Here is a 15,227-nt window from a genome sequence, read left to right on the forward strand (position 1 = left end):
AACTGCAGCACTGCACAGTGATAAATGTCCAGGCTCTTACAGCAAGTGTCCTTCAGATTTCAGCTGTGTTTGAGTGGTGTATTAAAAGTTTCCTCATTAAACCAAGGATAATTTGTTTTACAAAAGCCACACTTTTTTTTTTTTTTTGGTTGTATTAGATAATGAAAACTTCACAGATCAGTACAGAAAGGCCTGCCTTTGTTTTGTTTGAGTTACTGGTGTAGGCCAAGGTCAAAAGTAGCATTATTAGCATTGTTTTGTAAACAGTTTGATGTCTGTTTTCTCACTCCCTTTGCAGCCTCTAATGGAAAGTAAACTTAAAGCATTCAGTATTGGCAAAATGAGTGCTGCCAAACGGACACTGAGTAAGAAGGAGCAAGAAGAATTAAAAAAGAAGGTAATGGTGTACAATGAAAATTTTACTTTGTACGCAGAGCTCAAATAAATTTGCTGTTAAAATGCAACCAGATATCTTAATTTTGGTAATTGTAGCTCTCTAAGAGTGAAAGTGAATTATATTTTACATGTATAATGTATTTTTGGCATCCATGGCCTTATGATACCGAGAGGCTTACTCTTTCCTTCTCTGTGAGAAATCAAGTTCTCTGGCTTCCTGAAATAGGGAAGGGTGATTCTCTTGTGGATCTCCTTTGGCCACGTGGGTTGATGGTAAAGGCTGAGATGGAATGGGCACTTTTCTCTCATGCTGAGGCCAACAAAGCTCCAGGCTCATAAGCCTTTGATTTGAGCTTTTCTGTTTGGCATCTTTTGAATGTTAAATTGCCATGTAAACTCCTGGAAAGGAACATATTGGAGCACACAGCCTCAGTGGATTTGTGTGTTATGTGCTGTGTTCTGCCCACATTTTTCAGAAATTTGAATCATCCAAAATTGAAGCTCCTTTGATGCTGTTTGTAGCTTGAACTCTAGAAAATAAAAATGAATGTCACATAGCTAATTTAAGAGTAACTGTCTAGTGAAAGTTGTTCTGTGATGATAGTAAATAGATGAACATTTGCTATGTAGGAGGATGAGAAGGCTGCTGCAGAAATTTATGAAGAATTCCTTGCTGCCTTTGAAGGAGGTGATGGTAATAAAGTGAAAACATTTGTAAGAGGAGGAATCGTTAATGCATCTAAAGGTATAACTAATCTTTTTTTGGAGGTGGTGGGTCATTTGGCTTTGAGTAAAGATGAAGATTGGCTTTGAATTGCATTTTAAAATTAGTATGTTACATTAGGAGCAAAAAAAAACTTGATACTAAAATCTACTTTATGCTTTGATTGAGGTAGGCAGTGGTGTGATTTGTGCTTTAACTATACGAAGAAAAAATGCCTTGGTTTAGACTACCCAATCCATGTTCTTTTCCTTCCTATTAAAAGATGTTAAATTAGATAAGATTCATATTGTCAGCTTTTTAAAAATGAAGTAATATATTGCATTGAATGACCAGAAGTAAAAATCAGCATTCTTTCTAATGAACAGTGTTTTGCAGCATGAGCTAATAGAATTTGCTTTCAACTTATCTTTCATTTCAGAGGAGCATGAAACAGATGAAAAACGGGGTAAAATCTATAAACCTTCGTCACGATTCTCAGATCAAAAAAATCAACCAAGCCAGCCATCTAATGAGAAACCTCCATCCCTCCTAATGATAGAAACCAAAAAGCCTGTAAGTTTCTCACTTGAATCTTAACTCCATCCTGATGTATTTAGAAGTGCTTAGCAAAAGGGCCCTGAGTGCTTGCAGAGTAGTTTTATCTGCACGTGTCACATCTGAGGGAACGTGGACATTTGGAGTTTCCTGAACCAGTAGCAGACACAAAGGTGATGAGGTGCAGAGGCCCAGGAGCCCTGTATGTGGCACAATACACCTGGTGCTGCACTGCCCTTTCATTGTGTTCCTGCTGAGGTGCACAGACTTCTCTTGGATATGGGTTTAGTGACTGTTGCAGAGGGATAGCTTCTTCAGTCCTGAGAATTTCTGGGTTTAGGAGCAATTCTCAATTTCTGTTGCTACTATCTGTTTTTGATTTTTTTTTTTAAACTTTAAACCAAAAAATAAATTGACCTTTGTCTTGGTCCAAGTTTTTCTTGGTAGGGTTCTTTGAGTTTGTTTGTTTGTTTTGGTTTGGTTTTTTTTAGGGGGGGATGAAGTTTGAGAAGTTCCTTTAGAAGTCCCTCTTTGAGTTCCAGAACTTGCACAGTTCAGAAGCTGAACACCTTGTTTTATTTAATTTATTTTATGTTCTGCATGATTTGATGGAGGTTTTTTTTTGTTTTGTTTTTAGGTTGTTTTTTGGGTTTTTTTTTGTTTTTTTTAATCAAGGTTTGTCATAAAAAGTATTAAAAATATTAGAAATATGAACCAGCAGTCTTCAAGTCAAGTGATAATTGCATATGATTACTGTTACTACTGTGTATGTGTAATGAATGTCTTGGATGTCTTAAAAGTCTTTTAATAGAGCTTACTACAATTTTAAAGCTTAAGTGAAACGTGGAAGATGCTGCCTGTTAGGGTGGGAAATGAATGTAATGTGATAATTGTGGGCAATTCTATCATAACCTCCCTCCAGGTTTAAACAAATGTCAGTGTTAGAGCAGTGGGGTACTGCTGGTTGGCAGTTTGGATTTTCATTGTATGTAAAGCTCTACATATACAGAAATGAATTGTAGCATTTTTTTATTTTTCTGAGCTCTGTTCTGTCATATGCAAGTGTTTGTACTGTAAGACTATTGCTGCTGTTCAAATTTTTCATAAATACTTGTGAAGTAATGCAATCAGTTTACTCACTTGCCATGTCCAATGGTGATTGAAGATAATGAGGTAAAAATGATTTTATTTATTTGGCAGACCCTCCCCAAAAACAAAAACAAACAAACAACTTTGCCTGGGGTGAGTAGGAAGTCCAGTTTTTCCAAAGCTGTAGTGTGTAACACAAGTATTTTGTATGTCTGCCTATTGGAAACGTTTTCATTTAAATCTGATTATATAAAAACAGTGTTGTTGAAGATAACATTTCACATGAGTTAGTTAAGGAACATATATTACTGTTAAAAAAATATATTGCAGTATCCATATTCTTCATCATTCAAGAGCTTTTCCTGAGGATCTTGAACTATTTAAAGTAACTGGTTTTTCAGACTATATTTACATCCAAAGGGAAGCAAGAGAAGGAAATTCTTTTCAAGTAGAATGTTTGTAGATAAAATAATTGAAAATATATATGTAAACCAGTTTACATATATATGCACACACATCTATCAAATTCATTAGAGCATGATGGTATGCTAGGGGTGTAGTCAGCATCCTAGTTTCCAAGTGGAACAAAGTGACAAAATACCTCACAGTTATTTTAAATGTGAATGTCGTAGAGAGAGTGTTTGATCATATGTGCTGCATTGTGAGAATGAGAAGTAACAAATTTTTTTTTCAACTGTTCTGAATTTTTATTTTCTAGCTTTGTGTTTGATAGCGCTCAGTCTGAATGTTTCAAGTCTGTTTGGTTGTTGTTTTGGTTTTTTTTCATTGTTTTTTTTCTCCTGTAGTTACTTGGTTTGAGAGCTGTGGGTAAAATATGCATGGAAATTATCTATGGTTTTGTTATGTTGTTTTTAATTCTGTTCATTTTGTCTTCTGAAATGTTGTTTTGTATATCTTTAATTTTAGCCTTTGAAGAAAGGAGAGAAGGAAAAGAAAAAGAGTAATTTGGAACTTTTTAAAGAAGAATTAAAGCAGTAAGTTTGCTAGTTTTTACTGTAAACAAACAAAATCCAGGGTTTTTGCCTTGCCAGTATTTAAGATCATTCTTGCTAAGTTGTCTCCAAAGGAAGGCTTTTATTTTTTTTCTTCCTCAAATGCTTGTGAAAGGGTATAACTAATTAGCTTAAAAGAACTTAGTTAGGCTTAATCACTGCCATTGCTGATGGGCTTGGCCATCGTTGGGTCCATCTTGGAGCTGGCTGGTGTTGGCTTTATCTGCCATGGTGGAAGCTTCTGGCAGCTTCTCACAGAGCCCCCCCCCTGTATCCCCCCACTACCAAAACCTGCCCAGTACAGGGGTGTAGCAGAGATTGGTGCAGAATGAAATGTCTGTCGCTCTTGACAAGAGTGAGCTTTGTCAGTGTTTCTAAACTGTATCCAGAGGAATTTGTAGGAGAAGGCTGAGCTTTTGTATAATGCAGAAATAAGAATTATGATTCAAGTCTAGAGACTTCAACTTACATAGTATTAAAAGCAAGTTGGATAATGCTTGAAAAAGCAGATTGTTTCACTTCCATATGTGTTGGAACACAACAAAGAGCAGGCCATGTATTGAGTGCAGCTGAGTGCCATCTATTTATCCTGCTGCTAGTGATGGAAAACAAATGAATCTCTGTATATTAGAAAGCAGTAGGTACAACATTCTAAACCCACATGTGGCTTTTGTGAGGAGTGCCTGAGCCTCACTGCTGCATGTTCCTTAGTTGGTGTAAATGAGTTGAAAGAACATCCCTGTATCCTGGGATTCAGTATCTTCTTATCAGGATTTAAAGCCAGACTGCAGGGGACCAAATACTTACTTGTGAGTACTGTCCTCAGAGTTAGAAACTGAGATGAAATCCAGTTTATTCTGGAAATAGTCATGTGGGTGGGCCTCTGAGTAAGGCTTAAAAAAGCTGGAAGGATAAATAGACACTGAGGAGTTGTGTGCATCTTGAAAAGTCACCTGAGTGGTCTGTGGATCTCTGGCAGTTGGATGTGGAATTGGAGTCACTTTTTCAGAGCACAGCTCTTATTTCCAGTTTTGTTTGAGAATGAAATACACTGACAATATGAATGAGGAAGCATGCAGCTGGAATGATTCTGGTAGATAGATTCCAGTTGATGAAACAGAAGTTCAGACATACTGGCAACTTGGAAGCTCTAACAAACTCATTGTTTCATATTGAAAATTCTCATAATCTTAAGTCAACTCAAAATTTTAGAATAAAAACTTCAGAATGGTTTTAAGTTGTTGCTGACTTTAAACTTGCTTCTTAGAATCCAAGAGGAGCGTGATGAGAGGCACAAAACAAAAGGTAGATTGAGTCGTTTTGAACCACCCCAGTCTGACTCAGATGGGCAGCGGCGTTCAAGTAAGTAGATGTTATTTTTTATGTTACTCTGGGCTACAAGATTTGTAGACTAAATTGTGCATATTTTTCTTCTCTATATTCAGTGGATGCTCCTTCAAGAAGAAACAGATCGTCTGGTGGTAATACAGATTCTTTTCTTACTCAATTTAATGTTGTCATTTAAATGCATAGCAGGGATTATGACTTCTTTTTGTTGTTTGTTGTTTTCCTGTATTTTAGTACTGGATGATTATGCACCAGGGTCACATGATGTTGGAGATCCAAGCACAACAAACTTGTACCTGGGAAACATCAATCCTCAGGTGAGTTTGGAGCCAGGGAGTGCCGTGTTGGCATTTTTGGGCCCAGACAAATTTATTTGCAATATTCATTGGAATAAGTGCTCTGAACATAATGATGCAAAGTTCAAGTTTAGCCTACCAATCTCTACCTCAGTTACAATTCTTTTTCCATTGATATCTCTAAGCAAGGTGGATCATATCTCAAGCATTTGAGTGTGCTCAGTTAAAAGTGCAGTTTTTTAGATTCTTGTTTCTGCAGTAGATTGCATTGGGGAGCTCTCAGTGAAGTTATGTTATGTCAAAAAAATAAAAAAATGAAAATTTTGGCATTTGGACAATAATACGAATAGCTGTCGCAGAATTACAGTGGCAAAATGTTCATTTTTACCTCTTTTTCATGTAGATGAATGAAGAGATGTTATGTCAAGAATTTGGCCGCTTTGGACCATTAGCGAGTGTTAAAATTATGTGGCCAAGAACTGATGAAGAAAGAGCAAGAGAAAGAAACTGTGGCTTTGTTGCCTTTATGAACAGAAGAGATGCTGAAAGAGCATTGAAGAATTTAAATGGTAAACAGATTTCTCGGTTCAGGGCTGTAATTATCTTTGCAGGCTGTAAGCACATTTTCAGGTTGTTTTAGCAGCCAAGTGAGATATGTGTTCTGTAACTCCAGTAGATACCAGACCAGCAGTGAGTTTACATTTGACTGTTCTATTGGCAGCTGAATATTGCCAGACAATAGTAATTGTGTACTGTAGTGTCCTGAAGACAGACATTGGGGGAAGACTAATAAAACATTTTGTGTAATAGGCCTTCATTAGCCTGTGTTGTAGTCTGATAGATGTAATAACAGTAATCAACAATGTAAGCAAAAGGTAAACGGTGGCAGGCAAACCTAAATGTTGCACTTAGCAAGGGGAAATCTCAAGTGATGCAGAACCAGTTTATAACATGGTTATGGAGGGTTTTTTTCACTTTTTCAGGCAAGATGATAATGTCGTTTGAAATGAAGCTGGGCTGGGGCAAAGCTGTTCCTATCCCACCACATCCCATCTACATTCCGCCCTCCATGATGGAGCACACCCTGCCGCCGCCCCCGTCAGGACTGCCCTTCAATGCCCAGCCTAGGGAGAGGTTGAAGAATCCCAATGCTCCAATGTTACCACCACCAAAAAACAAGGAGGATTTTGAGAAGGTAACTTACAGTACCCTGGGCCGTATCTCATTGTTAAATACTACATCTGTGACAGTATTTCAATGGCTTCATAGATTTGCATTGTTCAGGCTGACTTTGGCAGCCCTTAGTCTGCAAACTCTCTGGCTCCCTGCTGTAGCCCAAGGGAACCTACTTAATTCCTGAAGCTCTGTTTCATGTCTGTGTTTAGGGTACAATATATTGGCTCTTGGTTAATTTAGTGCTGCTTAAAATCTGGCTATCATTTTCCCCCTCCAGGCTCCCTGGATTTTTTTCTCCTACGTCCCCCCATTTTCTTGGCTGCCAAATTGCAGTATCTAAATTGTTTTCCTTATAGAAAATCCTACATTTTAATTTGGGTAGCATTATTTTTACCCTAGAAGAGTTGATGTATTTTGTATAGAAGGTAATTAATCTGGACATTGAGTAAGTATTTTATGCTACTTATGGAGTCAGTTTTCAAACTTTTCTTTTTGTGGAATATTAGCTGATAAAAGGGTAAGTATCTTGAAATCACAAACCAACTTGATTTACATTTGTAAGAATTTAGTGATTCTTTGAATGACACTTTAATGCCAGGGCTGTTTTTTGTAAGACTTGGGAATAAAGTAATACCAACGTGATCCAAGTCAAATAGTTTAGAATCTTTTCATAAACGTAAGAACTCCTTTCTTATATATTCAGCATAGTTCCTATTCAGTGCCTCAATGTACATTCTGACAGGAATGTTCTGATACTTTGCAATTGGTGAACCTTCATGGTTCACTGCCACAACCATTTGAATTTTGTGTAATTGCTTAGTTATAACTTCACAGCAGTGATTGCCTGCAAAGTTTGTGATAGATGTGTAGTATTTTCATTGCATATGTATATTTTTGCTTGTTACTTGTTAACAATACTCACATATTCTATGTTTATTATCTGATGTGACTTCATATACAGACTCTGTCGCAAGCCATAGTCAAAGTGGTTATCCCAACAGAAAGGTACATGTTTTTCTTTATTATTACTGATCTAAATATAGAAAATTTCCCCTTCGGAATTTTAAAGAAAAATGGTGATGTTGTGGAAAAGGTAATGGCTTGACTGAGCAATGGTTATTTTATAACAGTTAAAAGAAATGTGTGTGGTTTGCAGTCTAACTATTCTCGTCTTATTAACTGTTTTGGGGGTTTTTTTGAGGGTAGACTTAAATAATTATCTTTTGCATTTAATTTGATCCCTAGAAAGTGATGCAGGGTAATTTTGTGAGTGAACACTAGGGTGAAACACTGTCTTACAGATGCAGCCTAAGTCCTGACATTAACCTCTGCATATGGGGATGCAGCTGTGGGATTTTTTTTTTTTTTAAATTTTTTCTTGGGTTTTTTCTTTTTTTCTTTCTTTTTTCTTTCCCTTTTTTTTTGACTTGTTCATTTTTTAACCAGTTCCATTGAGGCCAGTTCAGTATTGATTCTGCTATTTTTTTAAGTGTAGCAGTTAATAATTTTTGTCACTTTTGTATTATTGCAAGAATATTTTTCCATTTTGGTCCCCATCACTGTTCCTACCTTCACGCTAGTCTAGGTATACTCTTGCTCAGTTAAGCTAAAGCCTTTTCCCAAACATAGGAACACAACACTGTTTTAAAAGTAAAGAAGCACAAAAGATTACCAAATTCTCTTTGACATTGGCCTTGGTGAGCAACACCAGCTGAACTGTCTGCGGCAGCGGGGGACCAGGAAAACATCATGGGATGGATTGGGAAAGTATACAGTTTTTGACCAGACATTGGTACGATCGGCTCCAATAAATGTGGTTTTATTATAACTGAAAAACCTTTTTTTGTTGGCCAACTTAAGCTAAATGACCTTTTAAAATAATGCACTATGGGTTTTTTACTACACTGTCTTAATTGTCACAAAGTCCCTTTTTTCTTTTTTTCGCGTGGGGGGAGGGGGCAGAAGGAGATTTCTGAGCTGGTTGTAGTGCATTAACAAACTTGTCAGTACATGTCCAATGTACTGCATTTTTGATGGAATTTTAAGACAGTACAATTTTTGTTGGGTAGAAACTTGAATAATTGGGGCGACCAACCAGGAGTCTTGATTTGAGAAACATATTGAGTAGCAGAACAAGTACTTGTAAAACTGTACTGTGCTCACAGAGTAGCTGGCAGAGAAAAATTTTTAATTTTCTGTGTCCATTTTATTTACTGTAGCATTTTAAAAGCCTGCATGATAAGAACTCACGTTAAATGAATTGTATTTGAAAACACTTTAATAATTCTTTTCCTGCTGATTTTGGAAGTTGTCACTGATAATTGCTAAGACCATTCCTCACTCAGTGCATCCCATCATGCAGAAATTTTGACTGACTTCAGTGGAATAATAGGTTTAATTATTCTCCTTTGATTAGAAATTTTCTATACTATTTTTCACATCTCTTTGTTCTTAGTGAACAGCAAACCTTGAGTATGTATAATCAATTTTTTTTTTTTGAGAAATTCACTTCCAAGTAGTCACATCTTGCATGCCAAAATGCCTGTAGCATTTCAGATATGGGAGGAGCTGAATCTATTTTCATACATCGGAGGTCTTATGAAGCAGATGTTCTTCTTCAAGCATAAGCTGCTCTTACACAACTAGATTTTACTTGATGAAGGAAAAATTAGATGAAAACCAGTGATGATTTGCAGGAAGCCAGAAGTGATCACACTGGATTTGCCTTAAAATAAATGAATGCTGTCATAGCTCAGAGGCTTGAAAGCTATTGTAGATTTGTTTCTTGCTGATGTTTTCAAATACAGTTCATGTAACAAGAAGAGTCTGGCTGTTCAGACTTTGAGAACACTGCTGTAAATAAAATGGCTACAGAATTGATGAAACTATCTCCTCTTTGCAGTGTTTCTGGGTTTATAAAAAGCAGACAGGAAAATTGAACTGGTAGCTGTTTGATTTTATTTGTGTAATATTTAAGGCAAATGTAGATTCAGTGCTAGATGGCTTAAAAGGGCACTTGCAGATGACTGGGGTAGGATTCTATTACTATTCTATTATTACTATTTTTTAAGTTGATTTTTTTTTTTATCTAGTGCATTATATCTGTGGCAGAACTTGGAATACTCATGGTAGAAAATAGTTACTTCACTGCTAAGAAGTAATAGAAAATTCTGCAACTTTACAATGTAAAATTTATGGAATTTTAGTTATTTAAAAAGTGCTATATGGAAATCTAATGGATTACATGTAAAAATCCAATATTCATTTGTTACATCTAAGAAAAGAAATTTAAAAATGCAAAAATCTGTATTTTTTTGGGCTTGCATCACATTCAAAGGACACGTGCTATGAAGCTTTTGGCATATGTAGGTAACCTATTTTAAAAACTCAGGACACTGTTTCCATAAAACCCCAAAGGGGTGGAAACTGGCTATCACTCTTTTTGATAAAGCTTTTCTGACTGTCTCCTGTTAGCATGGTTAGAAGTGACTCTGCATTGAAAAATGTGCACTTCACATCCACTTCTTGCCTGTCTCAGGATGTAGTGCTGAATGAAGGAATACAGATTTTTATTTTTATTTAATTGTGATTTAGTTCTGTTGTGTGTCTGAGGGAGGGAACATGGGATGCTATGACACAAAAGAATGGACAGTTTTGTTCTATGTCAGTAATCGAATCTTGACCAAAAAGATAAGATCTAAATTTAATAAATATATTGCCCTGTTCTGCATCAAGAAGGCTATTTGCTTTTCCTTTCATACTTGAATAGTTTGAAAGCTGAATTCAGATTGTATTGAACATTCAGAAGCATATGTGTTTTATTTTGAGCAGAATATTCAGCCACTTGTTCCTCTGTGGAACTTCAGCTAACATTTCAGTCTTACTTCTAGACAATGTAGATGAGGGCTTAGTTTTTGATAGCTAATTGTACTTTGGTGCTCAGGTGCCCATATTTGTGTGTCAGGTTTCTGCTAAGCAAGACATGGTTGTAGGCTAAGACATGGAAATTCAGGAAGGAGGTCTCTTAAATTCTTGCTCCACCACTGCTAGGCATGGTTTGATTTTTAGAATGCCCGTGTCTGTGATGCAAAGCTATAATATGTTCCATGTTGCCTTACCTTTTATGCAGATTTCTTAACAATACAGCAAAATAATCTCCTGCAGAGTTGTAGTATCTTAGGTGGAGTGTAGTTTTATATAGTGTTAGGTCTGAATCAATTTTTCTTTAACTGTGTTGTTGTTGTAGGAATTTGCTCGCTTTGATCCATCGAATGATAGAGTTTGTGGTTCGGGAAGGGCCCATGTTCGAAGCCATGATCATGAACCGAGAAATCAACAACCCAATGTTCAGGTGCTTATTGCATTGCTTCCCTTGCAAATAACAGCAGCTGGTGTCACTATTGTTAGTACTCTGCATTCTCAAAATACTAATAAGACTGACTTCTGCTGGGTCTGTCTTTCTGTGCAGATGCAAACTTTACAAATCACACCTGTGGCTGTACAATCCTTTTACAAGGCAGAACACACTTTTATTCCAATTGTTACTAATGTGTACATACAAATAAGTAAAATAGTACACTCACTATGTAATAAATTTCTGTATATTTTAATAAATGCCATTTAACACATAGTCTTTTGAGGGATTCAGAGTCAGTTGAAGCAGTAGCATATGTTCTAAAAAAAGAAAAAATCCCCCTCCTCCCCCAAACAGAAAAACTCAATGTGAAGTCTACTCTTCCTGGAGCCTATTTTGTAACCTTTAGCAAGAGCTGGGAGTAGTTTTTCTTCTATGTCAATTAAAATAGAATTAAACTTCAGCTGACACAGAGAAATTTTGAGAATTTTGAGCACTTGTCCTTAATGGAATACAAAAGGACCAGTTTCTAAATTTCTTGTGAAGTGCAGTCTCTCAAAAAAGGTTTTGAGGGAAATGTTAAATGACTTTTTAGCAGTATTTTGTTTGCAGTAAATTTGAAGTGCTTCATTATGATTTTTATGTGTAAAGTGAGAAGATATGCAGGTGAAAATATCCTGGCCATTAAAAATGGGCTGCTTGTTCCCCACATCCTCCATCAGATGTTGCCAGTGCTCTGCCAGACAATTTACTGGTGGAAAACTTCAAGTCACTTAGTATTTGATGACCTCACTATACAACTGCAAACTCCTGCATCACTTGTGCTGAGGCTGCAGCTGCTCCTGTAGTGTCTGCACTGATGATTCTTCTGCTTTGCTGTGAGGTTGCACAGTTGTTCTTTCTGACCCTGTTTGTTCTGCTCTTGAGTTCTGAGCAGTGCTGTGCCTTTGGGGAGCTCTGCTCTCTGCACATTGCATGTGTGTGTGTGTATGAGTGTGTGGAGCAGTTGCACATGTTCTGCCTGACTGTGCTGTGGGTGTACATGATTTTAGCTCCTTGTGTTCTCTCTGCTGCTGAGGTGGGATTCTGAACAGGATTTGGTTGGGGTTTTTGTTACTGTTTCCTGTAAATTTTTGTCAGTTCAAGATTTGTAATATGCTCTATGTATTTTCTTTGCTCTTTGGTTTAGGTTTTTATTTGAAAACCAGACTCCAGCCCATGTGTATTATAGATGGAAGCTTTATTCAATTCTTCAGGCAAGTAGAATTTTCATGATAGTTCATAGCTTCAAGCATAGTGAAGTGAAATAACACCAAAGTAAAAATACTTCTGGTTTTTTTCATAGGGGGATGCTCCAACCAAGTGGAGGACGGAAGATTTCCGCATGTTCAAAAATGGATCCTTCTGGAGGCCACCACCGTTGAATCCATACTTGCATGGGATGTCAGAAGAGCAAGAAACAGAAGCATTTGTGGAGGAACCAAACAAGAAGGGTGCACTCAAGGAAGAGTAAGTACCACCATTGATGGATGGTGCTGCCTGGGTTTGCCCTTTGTGGTTTTGTAGCTCTGAGGTGCCATCCCCTGAGCTGTCATACTTGTCATAGTATTATGTATGTGTCTGAGTAAGTGTCTCTTCACCTCAGTGTTTCTGATCATACCTGTAGCTAATACATTCTTCATTTGGTTAGGTTTGTCATCACTGAACCTTTCATTCCAATGTTATGAACCCTTAATTTGAAAGGGATTAGGAAGATGAGAGTTTTCCCCCTTTTTCTGCTGCTATCTGTAGCTGAGGATATGTAGCATCTTTCTCAACATTGTTAGGACCTCACAAACTAAACTGTTGCTGTAATCTTAAACTTACTGATACTGTTCATCAGAAATTAAAATTGGGAGCTGTTGTTAATAAACAGGAAGAGAGAGATCATCAGAGTTCTTTGCTGTGCAGTGTCAGTGTATTGGGGGTGGCTGTGGCACTGGAAATAGAGACCTGCTTTTCCTAATTTTGCTGCTACAAATGCTAATTTTGTTGTTACAAATGTGTTACTAACATGTGGAATTTTTTTTTTGTTTTATTCTTTTCATCATAATTACCAAAGCAGTCATGCTTCTGTAGGTTTTAATACACAGTTTGTTTCTTATACCTTCTTTTAGAAAGGCTCAGAAAAAGATTATTTTAAAAAATTTCTCTCATATGGAGGTCAGGAAAAATGTGAAGCAGTTGTTTATTTACTTGCTTTCTGAATCTAGTGTTTCTTTTTTTGTAGCAGAAACGACTTGCATGCTTTAGATTTATCCATTTGGTTTGAAGCTAAACTAAATCCAGAAAGAGAATTACTTTATTAGTGATACCGATGTGCTAAATTATTTCTCAGGTATTTTTCCTTAATTTCTGTATGTAATCAAGACTTGAGTGAGAATTTTTTGCACTTTATGTAATATGGACATATAAATTCATGAACCACTTAAAGAACTCAGGCAAAAGAATATAAAAATATTGAAAATTGCTTTTCTCCTAAAGATGGAAAAACAAAATAAACATTGTTAAAGGGAAATTCACAGAAGTACTTTTCATTTCATATTGAAAGTATTAAAATTCCTGGTATTTCAGACAGAGGGACAAACTAGAGGAAATCCTGCGTGGGTTAACACCTCGGAAGAACGACATTGGTGATGCAATGGTCTTCTGTCTAAATAATGCAGAAGCTGCTGAAGAAATTGTGGACTGCATTACAGAGTCCCTGTCCATCCTTAAGACTCCTCTTCCTAAGAAGGTGTGGAGATTTTCTATAATCTTGTATTTTGGGGGCAGAGCTCACTTAGCAGCATGTATATGTAATTTACAAGCATTATTTCATAAGTTTCAGGTAGTGCTGAAATTTTGTACTGAAGTGTGGTCTTGAATTTTAGTATCATCTCTTCCTGTGGAATTTTGTTACATATTTTTTATTCTTTCTGAAGTTGCTTGTAAGTAATATTCTGCCTTACTGTGAAATTAAGATGAGTGAAATGATCTATTCAAATGAGAAAATTAAAAGAGGAATGCCATGATTCTCCTTTGTAATGCTGTGGTGATATGTTATAGTAGTTAGTACTCTACAGCATTACAGGGGCATAATTGCCTCTTAACATGTTCATTAATAATATAGCTGTGCTACACTTAATTCTAATTAGATAGTTTAAACTGTCTTGTATTCTTTCAGTAAAAAAGGTTTTTATTTTCAGAAAAATTAAAATTGGACTTACCTTAATTTGACCATTTTTATTTTAGATTGCAAGATTGTATCTAGTGTCGGATGTGTTATACAACTCTTCAGCTAAAGTTGCCAATGCTTCCTACTATAGAAAATTGTAAGTATATTTTAGGTGATTGGCTGTTAAAAAAAACCCTCTTATATTCATCTCTGTATGTACATCTCTGGATAAACGTGGTTGTGGGAAATTCAGACTTTTCTGTGCGACTGCTATTACAGACTGATGATATTTATATCTGTTTGCATGAAAATGTGTAAGATGTAGCATGTTGGTAATGCAAAAAATGTGTGTGCCCTATGCAAGGGACCCTTTGCATGGAGCTCCATAAAGGTGAGAATACCTGATGTGCCTCTTGACAGAAAGAGCTGTAGATAATATTCAAAATGTGGTATAGCAGATAGTTCAAGAAAAGAAGTACATTTTTAGCAGATTTGTTTTAATTAAAATTAGTGTGGTGTAACCTTCCATAAACCTTGAATAAGCTGTAAAGGGATATTAATGTAGTTTATTTCTAAGTTGCTGAGAAAAATTTAGGAAAAATGTCCATGGGACAGTATCTTTGTCATATTCAATGTTCATGTCTAGTTCCTGGCGTCTCTCTAATGTTAGGGCAGCATGGTGGGAAATACTCAGCATGTTACAAAACTAGTGATTGCAATTAATGTTTCCTGTTGCAATGTGTCTGTGTTGTGCTGGTTTATTTTTTGCACATTGTGAGAAGCTCAAGGGAAGCCGGGCAACTGTTGCTCACTGTGCTTTCATTGAGGGCCTCACTGAATAAATTAGAATACAAGTATAACTAAGATTTTTTTAAAATACAGATTGAATTTTGAGACAATTCTTTCATTCTATTTAAGGTTGTAAAACTCCTTTTATTGTCCTCCAATCTTTCCAGGGTGTATAAAGAGACTGCAGCAGATGTGAAGATCTCCCTTCACAGTTCTGTTGTTGTCCAAGGTGATTTAATACATAGTAATCATATTTGCATTATAGTTCAGTTCATGGCTACTATAAGGATCAGAACATTGTGCTTTTGAGTCC

The 15,227-nt window shown here is 36.4% G+C and overlaps 1 protein-coding gene across 6 annotated transcripts in view; it reads left to right on the plus strand.

Moving 5' to 3' along the window:
• U2SURP (U2 snRNP associated SURP domain containing) overlaps positions 1 to 15,227 on the plus strand; it is a 42,276-nt gene that overhangs the window by 10,340 nt on the left and 16,709 nt on the right. For 2 of the 6 annotated variants that reach the window (XM_054282406.1, XM_054282402.1), the window contains exons 3-18: positions 299 to 397; positions 1,027 to 1,141; positions 1,539 to 1,672; positions 2,855 to 2,896; positions 3,671 to 3,738; positions 5,024 to 5,118; positions 5,202 to 5,237; positions 5,338 to 5,420; positions 5,803 to 5,968; positions 6,383 to 6,594; positions 7,537 to 7,580; positions 10,822 to 10,926; positions 12,119 to 12,185; positions 12,275 to 12,438; positions 13,543 to 13,705; positions 14,203 to 14,282. In XM_054282406.1, coding sequence (XP_054138381.1) covers positions 305 to 397; positions 1,027 to 1,141; positions 1,539 to 1,672; positions 2,855 to 2,896; positions 3,671 to 3,738; positions 5,024 to 5,118; positions 5,202 to 5,237; positions 5,338 to 5,420; positions 5,803 to 5,968; positions 6,383 to 6,594; positions 7,537 to 7,580; positions 10,822 to 10,926; positions 12,119 to 12,185; positions 12,275 to 12,438; positions 13,543 to 13,705; positions 14,203 to 14,282 — 1,667 coding nt within the window. In that variant the 5' untranslated portion in view covers positions 299 to 304. Of the gene's footprint in view, positions 1 to 298; positions 398 to 1,026; positions 1,142 to 1,538; positions 1,673 to 2,854; positions 2,897 to 3,670; positions 3,739 to 5,023; positions 5,119 to 5,201; positions 5,238 to 5,337; positions 5,421 to 5,802; positions 5,969 to 6,382; positions 6,595 to 7,536; positions 7,581 to 10,821; positions 10,927 to 12,118; positions 12,186 to 12,274; positions 12,439 to 13,542; positions 13,706 to 14,202; positions 14,283 to 15,227 lie in introns of those variants that run through there. The other 4 variants (XM_054282403.1, XM_054282404.1, XM_054282405.1 and 1 more) reach the window with 4 other exon arrangements.

The sequence above is a fragment of the Melozone crissalis genome, unplaced genomic scaffold, assembly GCF_028551555.1.
Source record: "Melozone crissalis strain CALT ecotype California unplaced genomic scaffold, PUWL_Pcris_2 ptg000034l_1, whole genome shotgun sequence".
NCBI lineage: Eukaryota > Metazoa > Chordata > Aves > Passeriformes > Passerellidae > Melozone > Melozone crissalis.